Source organism: Mandrillus leucophaeus, unplaced genomic scaffold, assembly GCF_000951045.1.
Source record: "Mandrillus leucophaeus isolate KB7577 unplaced genomic scaffold, Mleu.le_1.0 Scaffold1366, whole genome shotgun sequence".
NCBI classification, from domain to species: Eukaryota; Metazoa; Chordata; class Mammalia; order Primates; family Cercopithecidae; genus Mandrillus; species Mandrillus leucophaeus.
In genome coordinates, this window is record NW_012101328.1 from 156359 (window position 1) to 174263 (window position 17905).

At 37.8% G+C, this 17905-nt stretch overlaps 1 protein-coding gene across 1 annotated transcript in view; it reads left to right on the plus strand.

Moving 5' to 3' along the window:
- KIAA0368 (KIAA0368 ortholog) overlaps positions 1 to 17905 on the plus strand; it is a 114495-nt gene that overhangs the window by 24584 nt on the left and 72006 nt on the right. The window contains exons 3-8 of the mRNA XM_011973279.1: positions 4215 to 4331; positions 6289 to 6407; positions 8169 to 8318; positions 11605 to 11773; positions 15006 to 15145; positions 17805 to 17886. Of these exons, the coding sequence (XP_011828669.1) occupies positions 4215 to 4331; positions 6289 to 6407; positions 8169 to 8318; positions 11605 to 11773; positions 15006 to 15145; positions 17805 to 17886 (777 nt within the window). The remainder of the gene's footprint in view (positions 1 to 4214; positions 4332 to 6288; positions 6408 to 8168; positions 8319 to 11604; positions 11774 to 15005; positions 15146 to 17804; positions 17887 to 17905) is intronic.

Here is a 17905-nt window from a genome sequence, read left to right on the forward strand (position 1 = left end):
ATTCTGGTCAGAGATCATAGTGTGCAAATGTTACAGTCCTTCAAAGTGTATTCTAATGTTTGTAAGAAAAGCCTTTCAGAAGATAAAAGGGATTCTTCCTGTTTGTGGAATATGGAGCTCAGCATGAGTTATGGCCATTCGTTAGTAACATTGTGCATTTATGTCTTGAACCTGTCTTCCAGTCCTATTATAAGTTGGTAGTCCTGAAGTATAATGTCATACTACTGTTACAGTTTTTCTGATTTTTCTTTCAGTTTTGATAATCTTGGCTTGCTGCATTTTGATGTACAAGTTTAACACCTTGTTTTTATTAATAATTATAGTATTTTATGTATATTTTTTATCTTTTGAATTCCATTTAAGGTTTTTTCTCCAAAACCTGTTTTATCCAAAATTAGTATTGTTAACCATCGCTTTCCTTCTGTCTGATAAATATTTGCCCCAGCCTGCAATTTTAACCTTATTTACTTTGGCTGTATCTCTTAGTACAATGGAAATGTCACATGTTTTTGAGGTTTGAATTGAGGGCATTTACATCAGTTATTGTGATTATTAACCTAAATTTTTAAGAAAAAATTTTATTGATACATAATTATACATATTTATGGAGTACATGTGATATTTTGATACCTGCATGTAATATGTAATCAAATAATTTAGTATTTAGGATACTCATCACCTTATTTATTGTTCTTTTGGGTTGGGAACATTTTAGATCTTCTAGCTATTTTGAAATATACATGATTATTAACCTGTTTTATCACTTGGTCTATTTGTCCTTTCCCTCTCTCCCTTTCTTTCCTTCTCTTCCCTTCTTTCACTTTCTCGTTATCAAACTGTCAACACTGGTGTCTTCAAGGGGCTGTGAAAGGACAAGGGAAAAAGGATGCTTGAGATTTTCCACTTGATTTGTTATAATAAATATATCTTTTTATTATAACTTTAAAAAGCAATAAAACAGAATAAAGTAATAAGGATAAATGTAATCATTTTGAACTTAATATATTTAATTTATACTAATAAAATATCATTTTTATTTGTCCTTGTCAAATTGGTTAAGGTGGAAATCTTTTGGAATAGGGGAAATGGAATCAAACAGCTAGAATAGCCTGTTATATATTAAGCATTGTGCTAAACTCTCTGACTTATCTTTTCATTAAATATTTACAGTAGCCTTTGAAATGTTATTTGAATTCCACAAGTGATTTTTAAATCTTTCTTGGTTTATAGAGGATTCCAGACAAGATATAACCATATTTAGGAAATTTGCCGATATTTAACGTGACAATAATGCTAGTAGGAAATTAAGTAATTAATCCATTTAAAATTAAAAATAGGCCAAGTGCAGTAGCTCATGCCTGTAATCCCAGCACTCTGGGAGGCCGAGGTTGGAAGATAGTTTTGAGACCAGCCTAGGAAACATAGCAAGATCTCATTTCTACCAAAAAGAAAGAAAAAAGCCATGCATGGTAGCATGTGCTTGTAGTCCCAGTTACTGCAGTTGCTGAGATAGGAAGATTCCTTGAGACTAGGAGTTCAAGGCTGCAATTGGCTATGATAATGCCACTGAACTCCACCGTGAGTGACAGAGTGAGACCCTGTCTTGGAAAAAAAAATCAAAATAAATTTATTATTAAAAAAAGCATGTAATTGTGGGCAAGATTCTCTATCTCCATCAGTATAATTTTCTATAGAGTCCCTCTAGGAATCAGCCTAGATTAGAATGTCAGAAGAGGGCTCTTTCCTTTAGACTACTTCCTCCTGATTGTTTTCCCTTGTCCCCTAGCAGTATCACAGATCCAGGACAGATAGGAAGTTTGGATGAAGTATGGATGACAATGCAAGTTTCTAGCTTCTTGGAAGGTATCATGTCTCACTGACAAACACTGTCACTGATGTGAGTTCAAATATCAGTGTTTGAATTAGTTAAAAAAAATGGGCTCTGGAGTCATATTTTGACTGCTATTTGCTGGCCCAGTATCCTTGGACAAGTTACTTTACTTGAGGCTTCTGCTTCCTCATCTGTGAAATGGGAATGACACCACCTCACTGGTTGTCATGAGAATCATATTAGATAAGGAATGCCTGGGGGAAGAGTGCATAGAAACTGTGTGATAAATGATAGCTATTTTATTATTACTATTTTATCATTCATTCAACATTGATTACAGAGTTGTTTTTATTCCTAAACATAATTCACCTATTTCGTTATTGCTCTACATCTCTTGGAATTTTTTGCTGTCACTGTCAAACATCTCTACATCTTTCCTTGTGCATGCTTTGAGGCTAGAGCACAAATTTCAGAAATGAGGGAGAATAGTGTAAACCTGGCCTTGCAGAATAATTATCTTAAACTCTTGAGTCTTTCTTAGGCAAGACTTTCTACAAATCTTACTTCTCAATGCTCGATTTCTTTTCTCTTGGCAGATAATCTTTTTATTGTAGTATAATTGAGGATTTGACATGAGCCTCTGTACATCCCTTTCTGTCCATGCAAACTGTTGACTTGTCAATTTCTGTTTTGCCCTCTTTTCCCACTTAAAGGAGAGGAAGGTTACTATTTCTTACAAATTATTTGATAGTATCAGATGATATTCAGAATACAATAAAAATGCCTCACACTATTCACAATAGCGACTTGAAACCAACCCAATTGTCCGTCAATGATAAACTGCATTAAGAAAATGTGGCAGATATACACCATGGAATACTATGCAGCCATAAAAAAGGATGAGTTCATGTCCTTTGCAGGGACATGGATGAGTCTGGAAACCATCATTCTAAGCAAACTATCACAAGGACAGAAAACCAAACATCACATCTTCTCACTCATAGGTAGGAGTTGAACAACAAGAACACGTGGACACAGGGCGGGGAACATCACACCCTGGGGCCTTTTGGGGGGTGGGGACCTGGGGGAGGGATACCATTAGGAGAAATACCTAATGTAAATCACGAGTTGTTGGGTGCAGCAAACCAACATGGCACGTGTATACCTATGTAACAAATCTGTACATTGTACACATGTACCCTAGAACTTAAAGTATAATAAAAACAAACAAAAAGCAACTCCCAGACAAAAATAAAAATGCCTCAGCGTTTTGCCAGAATCCATTCTGCTTTTATGAACTCTTAACCATTCTGGGCTTCAGTCAGACGCAGTGTGCCCCAAACCTTCTTATAACTGATACTCTGCTTGGAACTTATTAATTATTCAGAATTCAGTGTTCCTGTCACTTCCTCCTTGAAGTCCTTCTTGATAGAGCAGATACTTTTCTCTTCTGGAAATCCACTGTATCTTGTATGTCTCTCTTTTCATAGTATTCATGGTATGTTGCAATAATCTGTTCTTCTTGGGGGACATGCTTCAGTCTAGGCCCAACTTGGATCTCAACTTTAACTAAAGGTCATCGTAAAAATAAATTCACTTGGCTGGGCGTGGTGGCTCACACCTGTAATCCCAGCACTTTGGGAGGCCTAAGTGGGTGGATTGCTTGAGATCAGGAGTTTGAGACCAGCCTGGACAACATGATGAAACTGCGTCTTTACTAGAATACAAAAATTAGCCAGGTGTGATGGCTGGTACCTGTAATCCCAGCTACTCGGGAGGCTGAGGCAGGGGAAATGCTTGAACTCAGAAGGCGGAGGTTGCAGTGAGCTGAGATCACACCAGTACATGCTAACCTGGGCAACAGAGCGAGATTCCGTGTCAAAATAAAAATAAAAAAGCCAGGTGCAGTGGCTTATGCCTGTAATACCAGCACTTTGGGAGGCAGAGGTGGGCAGATCGTGAAGTCAGGAGTTCGAGACCAGCAGGCCAATATGGTGAAAAAATAGAAAAATTAACTGGGCATGCTGGCGCACGCCTGTAATCCCAGCTATTCGGGAGGCTGAGGCAGAAGAATTGCTTGAATTGGGGAGGTGGAGGTTGCAGTGAGCCACGATTGTGCCACTGCACTCCAGCCTGCACGACAGAGCAAGACTCTGAAAAAAGAAAAAAGAAATTCACTAGTGCATAGATTTTTGGGAGACAGTATTTTTGAACAAGACTCATGTAGTGTATACTCCCTTTCTGGAATGTAAAATTTACACCCTTTAAAAGAACAAAGTAGCTACTATTCACTAACATAGATAACATCTGAGAAATGAATTTTAAGATGAGTGGTTTTTAAGATATGCTCAATAACTTCAATTCCCATCTCTCTGTATTTTAGGTAATGGAACTGCTGGTGCATCTGAATAAACGTATAAAAAGCCGCCCCAAAATACAACTTCCAGTAGAGACACTGTTGGTTCAGTACCAGGACCCTGCTGCAGTTTCCTTTGTCACAGTGAGTGTTGTATTGGAATATTTTCTGACTCATAGCAAATTTTCTTCCCTAACATTTATCAGATGTCATCAACATATTGGCAAGCTTAAAATTTCACCTTAGACCACTTCTAAATGAAACATGAGATTTTTTTTTTTTTTTTTTTTAAATGACATACTGTTTTTCCACTGAGTACCAATCCAGAGGAAATGCTACTTTACAGTAGCAGGGTAATGAGTGGCTGTTTACATTGGGCAAAGGAATGTCGGTGAAATGACTTGTCAGGTATGTTGTTATATAAAATAATGATTTGATTTTTGGTAAGAGACTATATGAGATGGGTCTGAATAGAGGGAAATGTTATACGGCTTGGGCACAAATAAAGCATAATGGAGGAAAAAAATGAGTAAAATGGCAAAAAATAAAGTGAATTTTAAAAAATCTTTTGTGTTTTTGATGTGTATTCAGAAAGATAACTTTTTTATAAAGTGGAGTAAATCTGACTGGTAAGAAACATTCCTTTTAAAGTGTTGTCTTCATAAAAATTAAATGTAAAAAATGCTGGTGCTGTGTGATGGCAGGTGATGTTTTTTTCCTGGTCCTTGTAGTTCATAGCATTGAGGCAGAATCGATTGAATCTTATGTAACCTCTGGAGTCACAAACCTTTTGGAGCCTGTTATTGGTCCAGACGTCGTTTTGTCTGTGCCTGTTCTGGATATTTGGCTCAATTACACATTTCCTTTCTTTAAGCAAATAGGAACACTGTGTGCCAATAAAAATGCCAAATATAATTTATTTAAAGAAATAATCTTATGAAGCCCATTTACTTTAGTAAATAATTCTTCAGAGGCCAGGCACGTTGGCTCATGCCTATAATCCCAGCACTTTAGGAGGTTGAGGCGGGCTGATCATGAGGTCAGGAGTTCAAGACCAGCCTGGCCAACATAGTGAAACCCCATCTCTACTAAAAATACAAAAATTAGCCGGGCGTGGTGGCGCATGCTTGTAGTCCCAGCCACTTGGGAGGCTGAGGCAGGGGAATCACTTGAACCTCAGAGGTGGAGATTGCAGTGAGCCAGGATTGCACCACTGCACTCCAGCCTGGGTGACAGAGCGAGACTCCATCTTGGGGGGGAAAAAAATAAAAAAGCTTCAGAAAAGCAATTCCTAATCTTATCTGTAAATCCAGATATCTGTTTATGGGTTTGCTTAAAATGCAGTATTCACACAGATTATAGTGATACCGGTTGAGTATCCCTTATCTGAAATGCTTGGGACCAAAAGTGTTTTGGATTTTGGAATAGTTGCATTATACTTACCTGATTTAGCATCCCAAATCCAAAATCTGAAATGCCGCAAGGAGCATTTCCTTTCTGTGTCTTGTTAGCACTCGTAAAATTTCAGATTTTGTAGCATTTTGAATTTCAGATTTTCAAATTTGGGATGCTCAGCCTTGCACAGACACACAGCACTCAGTTTCCTTTGGTTCATCCTGCATTGGTGAGTTACTGGAATGAGGAACCACAGAGTGCTGCAGTATACTAAGTTTGTTTTAGTCATTTGACCAGTGAGAAATGGCAGTCTAGGATTTGTCAACACCTCATCTCCTCCTAGCTTGTAAGGATTAATGCAACAGGCTGGGAGATCCGATGCTAATGTGTAGTGTGTAGGTGTAAATAGGTTGAATGATTATTTTTTTCTTCTCCACGATAAACTGCATATATGAATGCTTTAGATTAGTCCATGCTACCTCACATTTGACCTACTTTAAAGCAAGCGTTTTGAATAAGTTGGACTGGAATTCTTCCTCTGAGATACAGTAGTTGGTAAAGGTGCAGTAAACATGTGGAGGGAGGATGAGTCACGTTTACAATGTCTTTGTTGTAACCATAACTCTCTAAGTTATCAATCATATATTTTCATTGAAATCATAGAGTATTTCCTTCACACTCACTTGCTTTTCTCTTATTGCATTAGAATTTTACTATAATTTATGTTAAAATGGGCTATCCTCGCCTACCAGTGGAAAAACAATGTGAACTGGCCCCTACGCTTCTTACTGCCATGGAAGGGAAGCCTCAGCCACAGCAGGATAGGTACGGTTTCCTCAGTTATCTAATTTCCCTCCTACAGGAGTCAACAACTGCCTTTCAAATATTAGTTCACATGTTTGGTTTTACTTGAGCAAATGGGAGGTCTTGAGCTGTTTTAGCTGACAAATAATAGAATTTTCCATGGTACCTCAAAGTTACTGTTTCGTTAATACTATCATAAAATTTCTTGATGTGAACATTGAAAAATGTGCAGAACTAACAACATTTATCTAAGTCTGTGCATTTTTTTGGCTAGTTATCTTGAAGCAGTTAATTTTATGTGATTGCAAAAATTAGAATTAGAAATCCTTTGCATCAAAACATTTCTATATTGGAAGATGTAAAGTTTCACAGTGGTTTTCTTAAGGAACAGAGCACTCGTTTGTATTGTTTTGGGAACTGGAGAGGTGAAAAGGGTTTTAGATAACATCATTTGTTTCTAGGCTTAGGCAAAAGTTCTTTGTTGTAGCCCTGTCATAGTGAGAATCATGATGAAGAGTGCAGAAGTATAGAGGAAAGATGGAGTGAAATCATATTTTCAGTTCACCTTTTAGAGCATGTTCGTTTTTAAAGAAATGCTGTAATACAGAAGAAGTTTACAAGTAAAATTAATAGACATTATAAGCACTGTGAAATTGTTTTCGGATGTTTTAAGAGTATCAAAAGATGTTAGTGAAAGGAATTACTGAGGCCTGTTACTTAAATTCATGCAGTGGAAATTTTAATATTATATTCAAAATATTAATACGATTGATTTTTAATTTTTAGAATAACTTTAGTTGTGGAAAATATATATATATATATAGAGAGAGAGAGAGATGAAATCTCACTGTGTCGCCCAGGCTGGAGTGCAATGATGCAATCTTGGCTCACTGCAACCTCTGCCTCCCGAGTTGAAGTGATTCTCCTGCCTCAATCTCCTGAGTAACTGGGATTACAGCTGCCTGCCACCATGGCCAGCAAACTTTTTGTATTTTTAGAAGAGATGGGATTTTACCATGTTGGCCAGGCTGGTCACGAACTCCTGACCTCAGATGATCTGCCCACCTTGGCTTCCCAGAGTGCTGGGGTTACAGGCATGAGCCACTGTGCCTGACTGAAAATAATTCTTTATTTTTATTTATTTATTTATTTATTGAGATGGAGTCTTGAGCTGTCGCCCAGGCAGTGTCGTGATCTTGACTCACTGCAAGCTCCGCCTCCTGGGTTCACACCGTTCTCCTGCCTCAGCCTCCTGAGTAGCTGGGACTACAGGCGCCCACCACTGGGCCCGGCTGATTTTTTGTACTTTTAGTAGAGGCAGGGTTTCACCGTGGTCTCTATCTCCTAACCTTGTGATCTGCCCGCCTCGGCTTCCCAAAGTGCTGGGATTACAGGCAAGAGCCACTGTGCCTGGCCTGGAAAATAATTCTTTTTGAAAAGACAAATTGTAAGTTGAACTTTACTTAAGATTTCATATAAAATCTCTTGTGGAAACTTCAGATATTAACATTGAGCCCATTTTATGTATTTTTTTTCGGATAATTTTAGTGATGAGCCAGATTGGCTAAATGCTAATCATCACTCAATATACTGAACTTTCAATAAAAAAGAATTCTAGGCCAGTCCCTACATCAGGACTTTCTAAATTAGTGGTGTTGAAAAGGAACGTCTCTTGCTTAAAACTGCTAGTTTTTGTTATGTGATTTTTGTTTTGTCTGTGTTTTGCATGTATAAAAATCTCATTTTTTTAAGTGGTTGCAATAAATGTAATTGTTTTTTCAGCTTAATGCATCTTTTAATACCAACCCTTTTTCACATGAAATACCCTGTTGAATCATCAAAATCAGCTTCTCCGTTTAATCTTGCTGAGAAACCAAAGACTGTGCAGCTGCTTTTGGACTTCATGCTAGATGTCCTTCTGATGCCTTATGGGTGAGTTAAAAAATAAAAACAAAGCAATCTTGTTCTTGACTGCTTTTACTATGTGGAGTTAAATACTATTTTAAATGATTCAACTCTCACTAGTAAATGACTGCATCTCAACATCATTTATGTTTATAGAGATTTTTTTCTTCTAAACCTCTTCTAAACTTCAGCTCCACTGCTTATTGGCCTTACAAATGCTGAGTTGCTGTTATGATTTTTAGACTCTACCTGCCTAAGGTGAAATCAGTCTTTCCCCATAAAAATAGTTCCTGTTAGGCCAAGGTGGGAGGATCACTGGGAGCTAGGAGTTTCAGACTAGCCTGGGTAACAGAGCAAGACTCTCTCAAAAAAAAAAAAGTTTCTCTTTTAAATTTGCTATCAGTGCTATGATGGTTCTCTTTGCCACCTAGCCATACAATGATAAATTGTCTCCAGCTTTTCTCTTCTTTGTTGCTGCAATATCAGTTGCATACTGCCTCCTTCCTTCTCCTTGCTGTGTCTGGAACCCTTCCCACTGCTATTGTCTAGTTTTACCTCTTTTCAATTCTTGTCATAATTTCTTTCCCAGCGGCTCCACTTCTTCAAATCTCTCTATACCACCTCTCTGTGCTTTACCGGATTTTCAAAACACAGATCTCATCAGGCAACACCTTAAAATCCTTGGTTTCTCATATCCTGTCATTATGCATTTCATGCACTCTTATGTGTCCTTGCTGTTTATTTTTAAGAGAATGCCTTTCTGTCCGCCTAGAATGCTTCTTCAAAAAAAGAAAGAAAGAAAACAACAGAAAGACACTTCGAAAAACAGCATCCTGGCCAGGTGCAGTGGCTCACACCTGTAATCTCAGCACTTTGGGAGGCCGAGGCAGAACAGATCCCTTGAGCCCAGAAGTTTGAGACCAGCCTAGGCAAAATGGCAAAACCCTATTTCTACAAAAAAAATACAAAAATTAGTCAGGCCCCATGGCATGCACCTGTAGTCCCAGTTACTTGGGAGACTGAGGCTGGAGTTTTGATTGAGCCTGGGAGGTTGAGGCTGTAGTGAGCTATGATCATGCCACTGCACTCCAACCTGGTGACAGAACCATACCCTGTCTCAAAAACAAAAAAAAGAAAAAAACATCCTAAACTGGCCTAAATGTCAACTCCGTTTGTCTCTGACAAATTTCTTCTCCTAGGCAGATATAATTGCACTATTTTCTGTGTCATAAAAACACGAAATACCTGCCTATATGGCCACTGTGTGTTTTTGCCACATTGTAGACATTTCCATCTCCCCTAGTAGATGGTGAGCCCCTTGTAGTCATGTAGCTTTGGTCTCTGGCATAGAGCCCGGATTGTGATCTACTTCTAGTCTACTTACTTTGTCCCTCTGCCAGATAAATTTTTCCAGAATGCTGGTTTCATCTTGTTTCTTTCCTGATCACAAAATTACGTGTACATGATAAGCTAGGCATGTGGAGCTCCGTATCATATTTGTTTCTCAATCCAGGAACGAGAGTTCATGCGGTGTGATGAACAAATTTGTTCTCCTCCTGCCCCTCTTGTTTGGAAGCCCAATTTTCTGGGCCTTCAGTCACTCCATGTTCACTCTCACCACCTGTTATATCATTTCTTACTTCTCAGCAGTTTCTTTGTTTCTGATAAAATGGCAGATGCTATTACATGTGTTAGGTTGTTACTGTCTCAGCTTACTCCAGATGGCAGAGACTCGATGTTACATCTCCTTATATTCCTCTGTCTTGTGTTTAGGATGATGTTTGTTTGTTTGTATGTTTGTTTGAGACAGGGTCTCACTCTGTCACCCAGGCTGGTGTGCAGTGGTAACTCAATGCAGCCTTGACCTCCTGGGTTCAAGCAATCCTCTCACCTCAGCCTTCTGGGTAGCTGGGACTACAGGTGCGCGCCACCATGCCCAGCTAATTTTTTTGTATTTTTTGTAGAGATAGGGGGTCACCATGTTGCCCAGGCTGATTTCAAACTCCTGGGCTCAAGCGATCCTCCCACCTTGGCCTCCCGAATTATAGGCCTGGACCTATATTGGGCCAGGGGATTATAGGCCTGAGCCACCACACCCAGCCTTAGGATGTTTTATGCAGTATTAAGATGTATTAACTTATTGATTGATTTACTTAATGCCACCAGTCTTGTTACAACTTAGAAATAAAAAAACTTCCTTTTATATTTGTTAAATCAGGAGGCAGCCAGAATGACAGGTGATGATGGCTTTGGTAGATAAACCTTGAAATTCAGATTTACCTTAGGAACATGATGTAACCAAGCCAGTGATTCCTCACATTTTTCTTATTAATGAGAACTTGGGTCATTTATGTAATAACATTAAAGCGATTCCTTAGGAGATTTTTAAAAAATAGATAAATTTAGGAATTGAATAAATACGACATGTAAGTAATGTGGAATAATTTACTGTCCTATCAGGTTCTAAGTGTTTTCTTGAACTTTTATTATAGTGGATATTTTATTATAATATCCAATATGATAATGGAATTTAATAGCATAGATCTTTAGTTTTAAGAGATTTGAATTAATATTTATATCAAAAACTTCGTTTTGTAGATGAGTAATATCAGTTTAATTGGATCAAAATGAATTTCTTGGAGATCTTATTTCTCTACCATAGAAGCTTAAATGAAATAGGGATGATAAATTAACCAGGTGGTGCAAAGGGCTTTGAACATGTAATGGGAAAAGTCAGTTCTTGTGTAACTTTCCTTCTTTGGGCCCTTTTGAGTTTTTTCATTTTGGGGACTTTGTGTCTTATGTGGTACGCCATTTGGAGGTTTCAGTGGGTTTTCTAGTGTAGGGATAAAGACCTCAGTTCAGGGAGGATTGAAGGTGAATTACAGCTTCGTAGAAATGAGAATGACTGTAAAAATACTCTGGGTATAGTACAATAGCTCCTCCCAGTCCCCTTTGTCAACAAACTTTTCTCCATATTTGGCAGCTCAAAACTCAGAATGTGGTGATTCTGGAGTAGCTATTGGAGCAATCATTTATAGATGGAGAATGATCAAAATATTTATATTCATTGTTGGTAACAGTTGTAGTTCATTTGTAACCAAGTTAAATGACATGCTCTTCTGGTTAGTTGGCTGAAGATATACCTTTTCTAGATACCTTAAAATATTTTTATGATGAAATTTTAATTTCAAGTGTTCATTCTTCTAGTAAAATACAGTAGGAGGACAGTATATGTTGAATGTTTTGTATACGTATATAAATGTAAATGCTTGTGTTTTTATAGAGGGTTAAAGTGTTATTTCCTTTCCAGTTACGTGTTAAATGAATCCCAGAGTCGCCAAAATTCATCTTCAGCACAGGGTTCTTCTTCAAACAGTGGAGGAGGTTCTGGAATTCCACAGCCTCCTCCGGGAATGAGCTTTTATGCAGCTAAACGAGTTATTGGTGATAACCCATGGACACCTGAACAATTGGAACAGGTATCACACACTGTTTGCTCGTAATAGTACTTGATTGTGGACATTTGCCCCTATGAAGTTCATGAACCATATAAAACATAGTTCTAGTATATTCAGGCTCTCCAATGAAATATGTTTGAAAGGAGCAGTTGATGTAATGTGTTCTGTTCATGCTAGTTATTTATTAAGCCCTAGGGGCAGGGAGGAGTGGGACATGGTGTTTAGTTTTTCTAATATTGCTTACATATTTCAAGTATAAAACACAACTCACTTATAAATTGAATATGTTTAACTTTTGTCATTTAAAAAATTTTTTTAACTTTTGTCATTTTAATTCTTAAATTGTAGGTTAAATTATCATCTAGCTTTTATGGTGCAGTTAAAATACAATTTTTCTTACATTATTCAACTTTTAAGGGCTGTACATTTTATGTAAAGTGAGGAGCCCCAGCACTTCACAGGTAACAATGTGGGGAAAAGCATGACTCCCTGTTATATTACTTCTTGGGAATTTAAAAATTGGCATTAAGAATTTTATTCTGGATTTAAACAGGACACAGATGTTCTCTGAGCAGCTTTTAAAAATGACTGGTGCTCTACAGAGAAGGTGCCTCACTGTGTCTGTGTCATCAGGCACTTCAGGGAAGAACAGATGAGATCAGTATGTAATTATTTTGGAATTCAAGCAACATGGGTTAGTCTTCTGATCCTTCCTTTATTTCTCCATGGCAGTCTAAATGATTTGATCCTTTTTTTGGGGGGAATGTAAGTGACCATTGATTAAAACAGTGTTCCTAGGAGAGGGAAAAAGAGGCAAGTGGAGCATTCTTGGCATTCACAAATTTATAGAATGTTTTATTCAGTAAGGGGTATAATTGATTTGATCTCCTTCTTCATGCTTTATGGATTTTTTTTTTTTTTCCTCCTTAAACTATTATGTAAGTAAGAAAGGTAAAGAATTAACAGAAGCTACTCTTTATTGAGTGCAATCTATGTGACAGGCACTGTACTGGGTACTTTGAATACAATATCTCATTCAACTGTCACAGCAACCCAGTGAAGTATAGAAATTGTTAGTTCCATTTTCTGAAAGGCATGGAGGTTTTGAGATTTACCAGGGTCTCACTTTTAGTACCAGGCTTTGAATCTGGGATTATCTGAGGATTAAAGCTACAAATGCTGGAGAAAAATTGTTATAGTTCAATTATAATCTTAAATTGGTCATTATTTGCCAATACGCGTCTGTATGTATTTTGTCAGTTTCATAATCTAGTGCTGAAACGAACAGTTTAGTTTCAGGGGTGAAAGCTGTTTCCTCTAATTTTAAAATATCTCTTTGTTTTATACTTTTTCTTCCAAGTAAAACATGTTTTTGCTAATTATAAACCTAATGTAAATATTCAAGTAATTAAGAATAGTAGAGAAATTAAAAATTAAGGGGCTGGATGCATTGGCTCAGGCCTGTAATGCCAGCCCTTCGGGAGGCTGAGGCGAGTGAATCGCTTGAGGCCAGGAGTTCGAGACCAGCCTGAGCAACAGAGTGAGACCCTGTCTCTATTAAAAATACAAAAATTAGCTGGGCGTGGTGGTACCCGCCTGTAACCCTAGCTACGTGGGAAGCTGAGGCATGAAAATCACTTGAACCCAGGAGGTGGGGGTTGCTGTGAGCTGAGATTGTGCCACTGCATTCCAGGCTGGGCAGTAGAGCAAGTCTCTGAGTAAAAATAAATAAATAAATAAAAAAGGCCAGGTGCGGTGGCTCATGCCTGTAAACCCAGCACTTTGGGAGGCCATGTTGGGCAGATCGCTTGAGGTCAGGAGTTCGAGGCCAGCCTGGCCAACATGGCAAAACCCCATCTCTACTAAGAAAACAAAACAAAAACAAAAGTTAGCCAGGCATGGTGGTGTGTGCCTGTAGTCCCAGCTACTGGGGAGGATGAGGCATGAGAATTGCTTGAACCCAGAGGCAGAGGTTGCAGTGAGCCAAGACTGCGCCACTGCACTCCAGCCTGGGCGACAGAGCAAGACTCTGTCTCAAAAAAAAAAAGTTACCTGGAATCCTGTCACGCTAGTTTGTCATCTGTCTACAGTTTGCTCTGTGCATGTGTGTATGTGTTCACAGTTTTAAACAATACATTTCTGCTTGTCATGTAATACATTGTTTGTAGTTTGCTTTTTATATTGAACAGTATTTTGGATTTTTAAAAAAGTAATTAGTTTGAATGTTTGCATACAATCATATGTGATATTTTTTAACCAGTCTCCTATTGATGGACATCTGTATCATTTTCTGTTTTCTTTACGTATTTTTTGTTTAGTTTATATCTTTGTGTACTTGACTTCCATAAGTATCTTTTTTATGGCTGTACAAATGTTTGAATCTTTTCTGTTGTAGCTGTTGTTAAAAGTAAGTTGTGTTGAGCGGGGGAGGGAAGGCAGGTCCTTTTTTCATCTGTTATACTTTTTTAAATTGCGTTTTTTTCTCATTTAATAATTGTAAAACTTTATTAATCCTAGTATATGTGAAAACTGTTATGTGACGATTTTTTAAGATGAAAATGAAATTTTATTTTTTCAGGTATATTATCCTGAATACAGTCATTTGTAGTGAAATTCATAGCATCTTTACATTGCATGAAGTTCTAAGCAGAATCTCTCTTTAGTCTGTTTCATTTCAGCCAGTCAATTAAATTGAAAACTATTTGATTAGAATTTCACTTGTATTGAGTAGCTAACATTTGAAATCGTATCCTTTGTATGTTAGCAATAGAGTGAAACTCCATGGAATGTGAGTTGTTTAGTTCTTTTTGAACTGTCAGGAAAATCCATGGGGCACTTTATTCCTGGTGTACCACTGTCTTATCTGGAGGCCCCAAATTTGGACTTCAAGACTTCATCACTCTAGAGAGGCTGTGTAACTTCACTAGGGTGGCTGTGTATCATAATAATTTTGGAGTCAGAGAGACTTGGGTTTGAATCCTGCCTTAATTGTTTACCAGTGTCTTAAAGCCTTGCCTCAGTATTTTTAGCTAAAAAATGGGTATAATGATTGATAGATTGTGAGGATTAAGTGAAATTATGAATATATGTGCTTTAGTATAGTCCCTGGCACATTGTAAGCCCAAGTAAGAGCTGCTACTGTTGTTACTGCTCATGTTTGGTTTGTGACCACACTGATATGTTAAGCAGTACTTTGAGTGGGTGTCTCTTGCTCCCCTGACTGTTCTTTCTCCTTGCCTTCATTTGTCTACAGTGCAAATTGGGAATCGTGAAATTCATAGAAGCTGAACAGGTGCCTGAACTCGAGGCTGTTCTCCATTTGGTGATTGCTTCTAGTGACACACGCCACAGTGTGGCAACGGCAGCAGACCTGGAGTTGAAAAGCAAACAGAGGTAACTACTTCTCTGTAAGCTTTCAAGATTGAAAGGGCTGGATTTCTCAAAGCTTACTTGCCACATGTGTATATATATATATTTTTAGGATTTTATGTAATGAGGCATTCAACTTAGAGGAGATGATTAAATATACCCAGTTTGTAATAAAGTTTGCTAAAGAGTTGAATTCTGTGTAAGACAGAGAAGAAAATCTGTATGGAGATGCTGTTTATAGCTGGACTAGGTTAGAAATGTCATCACAATCAATGAGACTTTTGGCTAGGTAGATGAACTTAAAGAATTGATGTTAAGAAAAGGTCAGTTCAAGAAGTTACTAATTTTTGTTTTTTTCTCTGTCTCAAACCATTTGAGATTACTTTTAATAAAGCCTTTGTATGTATTATGGTTAATACAGTGAAAATTACGTTCATGAAAAGAGTTGCTGAATAGATTCTAATTCACACATGAGGAGATACAGATAGCAAGTAGACTTACAGAAAATATTCTGTATAGGAAATAAAGTCAATGAAAAATAAATGAATGGGATACCAGTAGCACTGGATAAACCCGTTTACGTTTCTATTGAAACTGCTATTTTTATTTTTATTTATATATTTATTTTTTGAGACAGAGTCTTTCTCTGTTTCCAGGCAGGAGTGCAGTGGCACGATCTCAGCTCACTGCAGCCTCTGCCTCCCAGGTTCAAGTGATTCTCATGCCTCAGCCTCCCAGGTAGCTGGGACTACAGGCGTTGGCCACCACACTTACCTAATTTTTGTATTTTTAGTAGAAACGGTGTATCACCATATTGCCCAGGCTGCTCTTGAACTCCTAAGCTCAGGTGATCCATGTGGCTCGGCCTCTCAAAGTGCTGGGATTACAGGCGTGAGCCACCATTCCCGGCCAAAACTGCTAATTTTATACCCTGTTGATTGGCATTATAAATTGAAATGAAGTTTTGGAAAGCAGTTTGCAATAAGTAATGAATCATAAAGATATTTCTGTCCTTTTATCTCAGTCTTTTGGGAATTTGTCCTAAGGAAATTATTCGAAAGCAGGAAGAGATTTAGAAAAATTTTATAGATTTGTTCATTATGTCATTTTCTATCATTGTTAAAATATGAAAACAAATTCAGTTTTCCATAATGGGGATATAGTTAAGTAAATTACTATATGTATCTTTATGGAATATTACTTATTTGCCAAAATATGAATGAAATTAATTACTACTAAGTTTTTAGTTTCTTTTACTAAAGTGTTTGTTTTGTCTGAAATCTCTAAACCACAAGTATTATGAAAGAAAAGCAATGGCAGAGCTTGAGGATTAGTTAGTAGCAATCAGCTTAGGAAAGATGTAGGTGATTCATATCCAAAACAGAATTGTAGAATGCCTCTGAGGATAGCGGGATTGTGGCTATTCTGAGAAGCATATTGATAAACTATGAAAGAAAGATAAATCTGAAAAGCAGTCAAAGCAGCTTCATATGTTTGCACAAACACAGGATAGCTTGAAAGCAGAACCAGTGTCAAAGGGCAGAGAGAATATAGTGTGGTAAACCAGTCAAATGGAAGGAAGGGTTGCATTATTGCTAGGTTTATGAAATGATTGGGTGGGATCTGCTACAGAGGGTGGGAGCGAATCACCCATCATTTTTTTTTTTTTTTTGAGGTGGAGTCTTGCTCTGTCATGCAGGATGGAGTGTAGTGGTGCAGTCTCGGCTCACTGCAGTCTACACCTCTCAGATTCAAGTGATTCTCCTGCCTCAGCCTCCCAAGTAGCTGGGATTACAGTAGCAGTGGATAAACTCATTTATGTTTCTATTGAAACTGCTATTTTTATTTCTATATTTTGTATATATAAAAAATAGACCGCACCACCATGCCCGGCTAATTTTTGTATTTTTAGTAGAGACGGGGTTTCACCATGTTGGCCAGGCTGGTCTTGAACTCCTGACCTCAGTTGATCCACCCGCCTCGGCCTCCCAAAGTGCTGGGATTACAGATGTGAGCCACCGTGCCCGGCCTTCACCGATCATCTTATATCTGAGTTCATCTTATTGTGGGGCCCAAACAGAATTAAGTCTTAGTGACTAATAGCAGCATAACTACTCTGCAGAATTAAAACTGCAAGTGTGTACTGGTAGATAAGGAGGGGGATGCTGGGAATCACAGTGACATAACATTAGAGAAATAAAGTGGCTTGCAAGCTTCCTAGGTGTGGCTTTAATTTCATGGGTACAAATTTTTTTGTCAGTTTCCTTATCACTTTTGAATTGCCAAATGGTTAAACAGACAAATCCTACCCTGCCCCAGGCCTCTTTGAACAAGTGTAGTAAAGCTCTGCTCTGTTGGAGTTGCTCCATGCCATTGGCCCTGTGAACCCATCTGTGTAGGAACAGTGTCCATTTTTCTTGTGGTACCAAATTGTGCCATTGGATACAATAATCTATTGAGTCAGGGTGGGATAAGTGATTTGTGTTTGTTTTGGTTTAAAAACAAACTTTAATAGAAATTAGTACCTTTCTTTTCCTTCTCTTCTACAATATCAATTGCCCATTTCATTTGTGTATTTCTAACATTTTCTTTTGTTAAGAAATGATGGGGCTATAATTTTTTTGAAATCACTGAAGGAGGAGGAAAAAAAAATTTTAACAACCTGTGTTGAAACCTTCCATAGCTTAATTGACTGGAATAATCCTGCCATCATTAATAAGATGTACAAGGTGTACCTTGGAGATATACCACTGAAGACAAAAGAGGTAGGCTGTTTTGATTTAT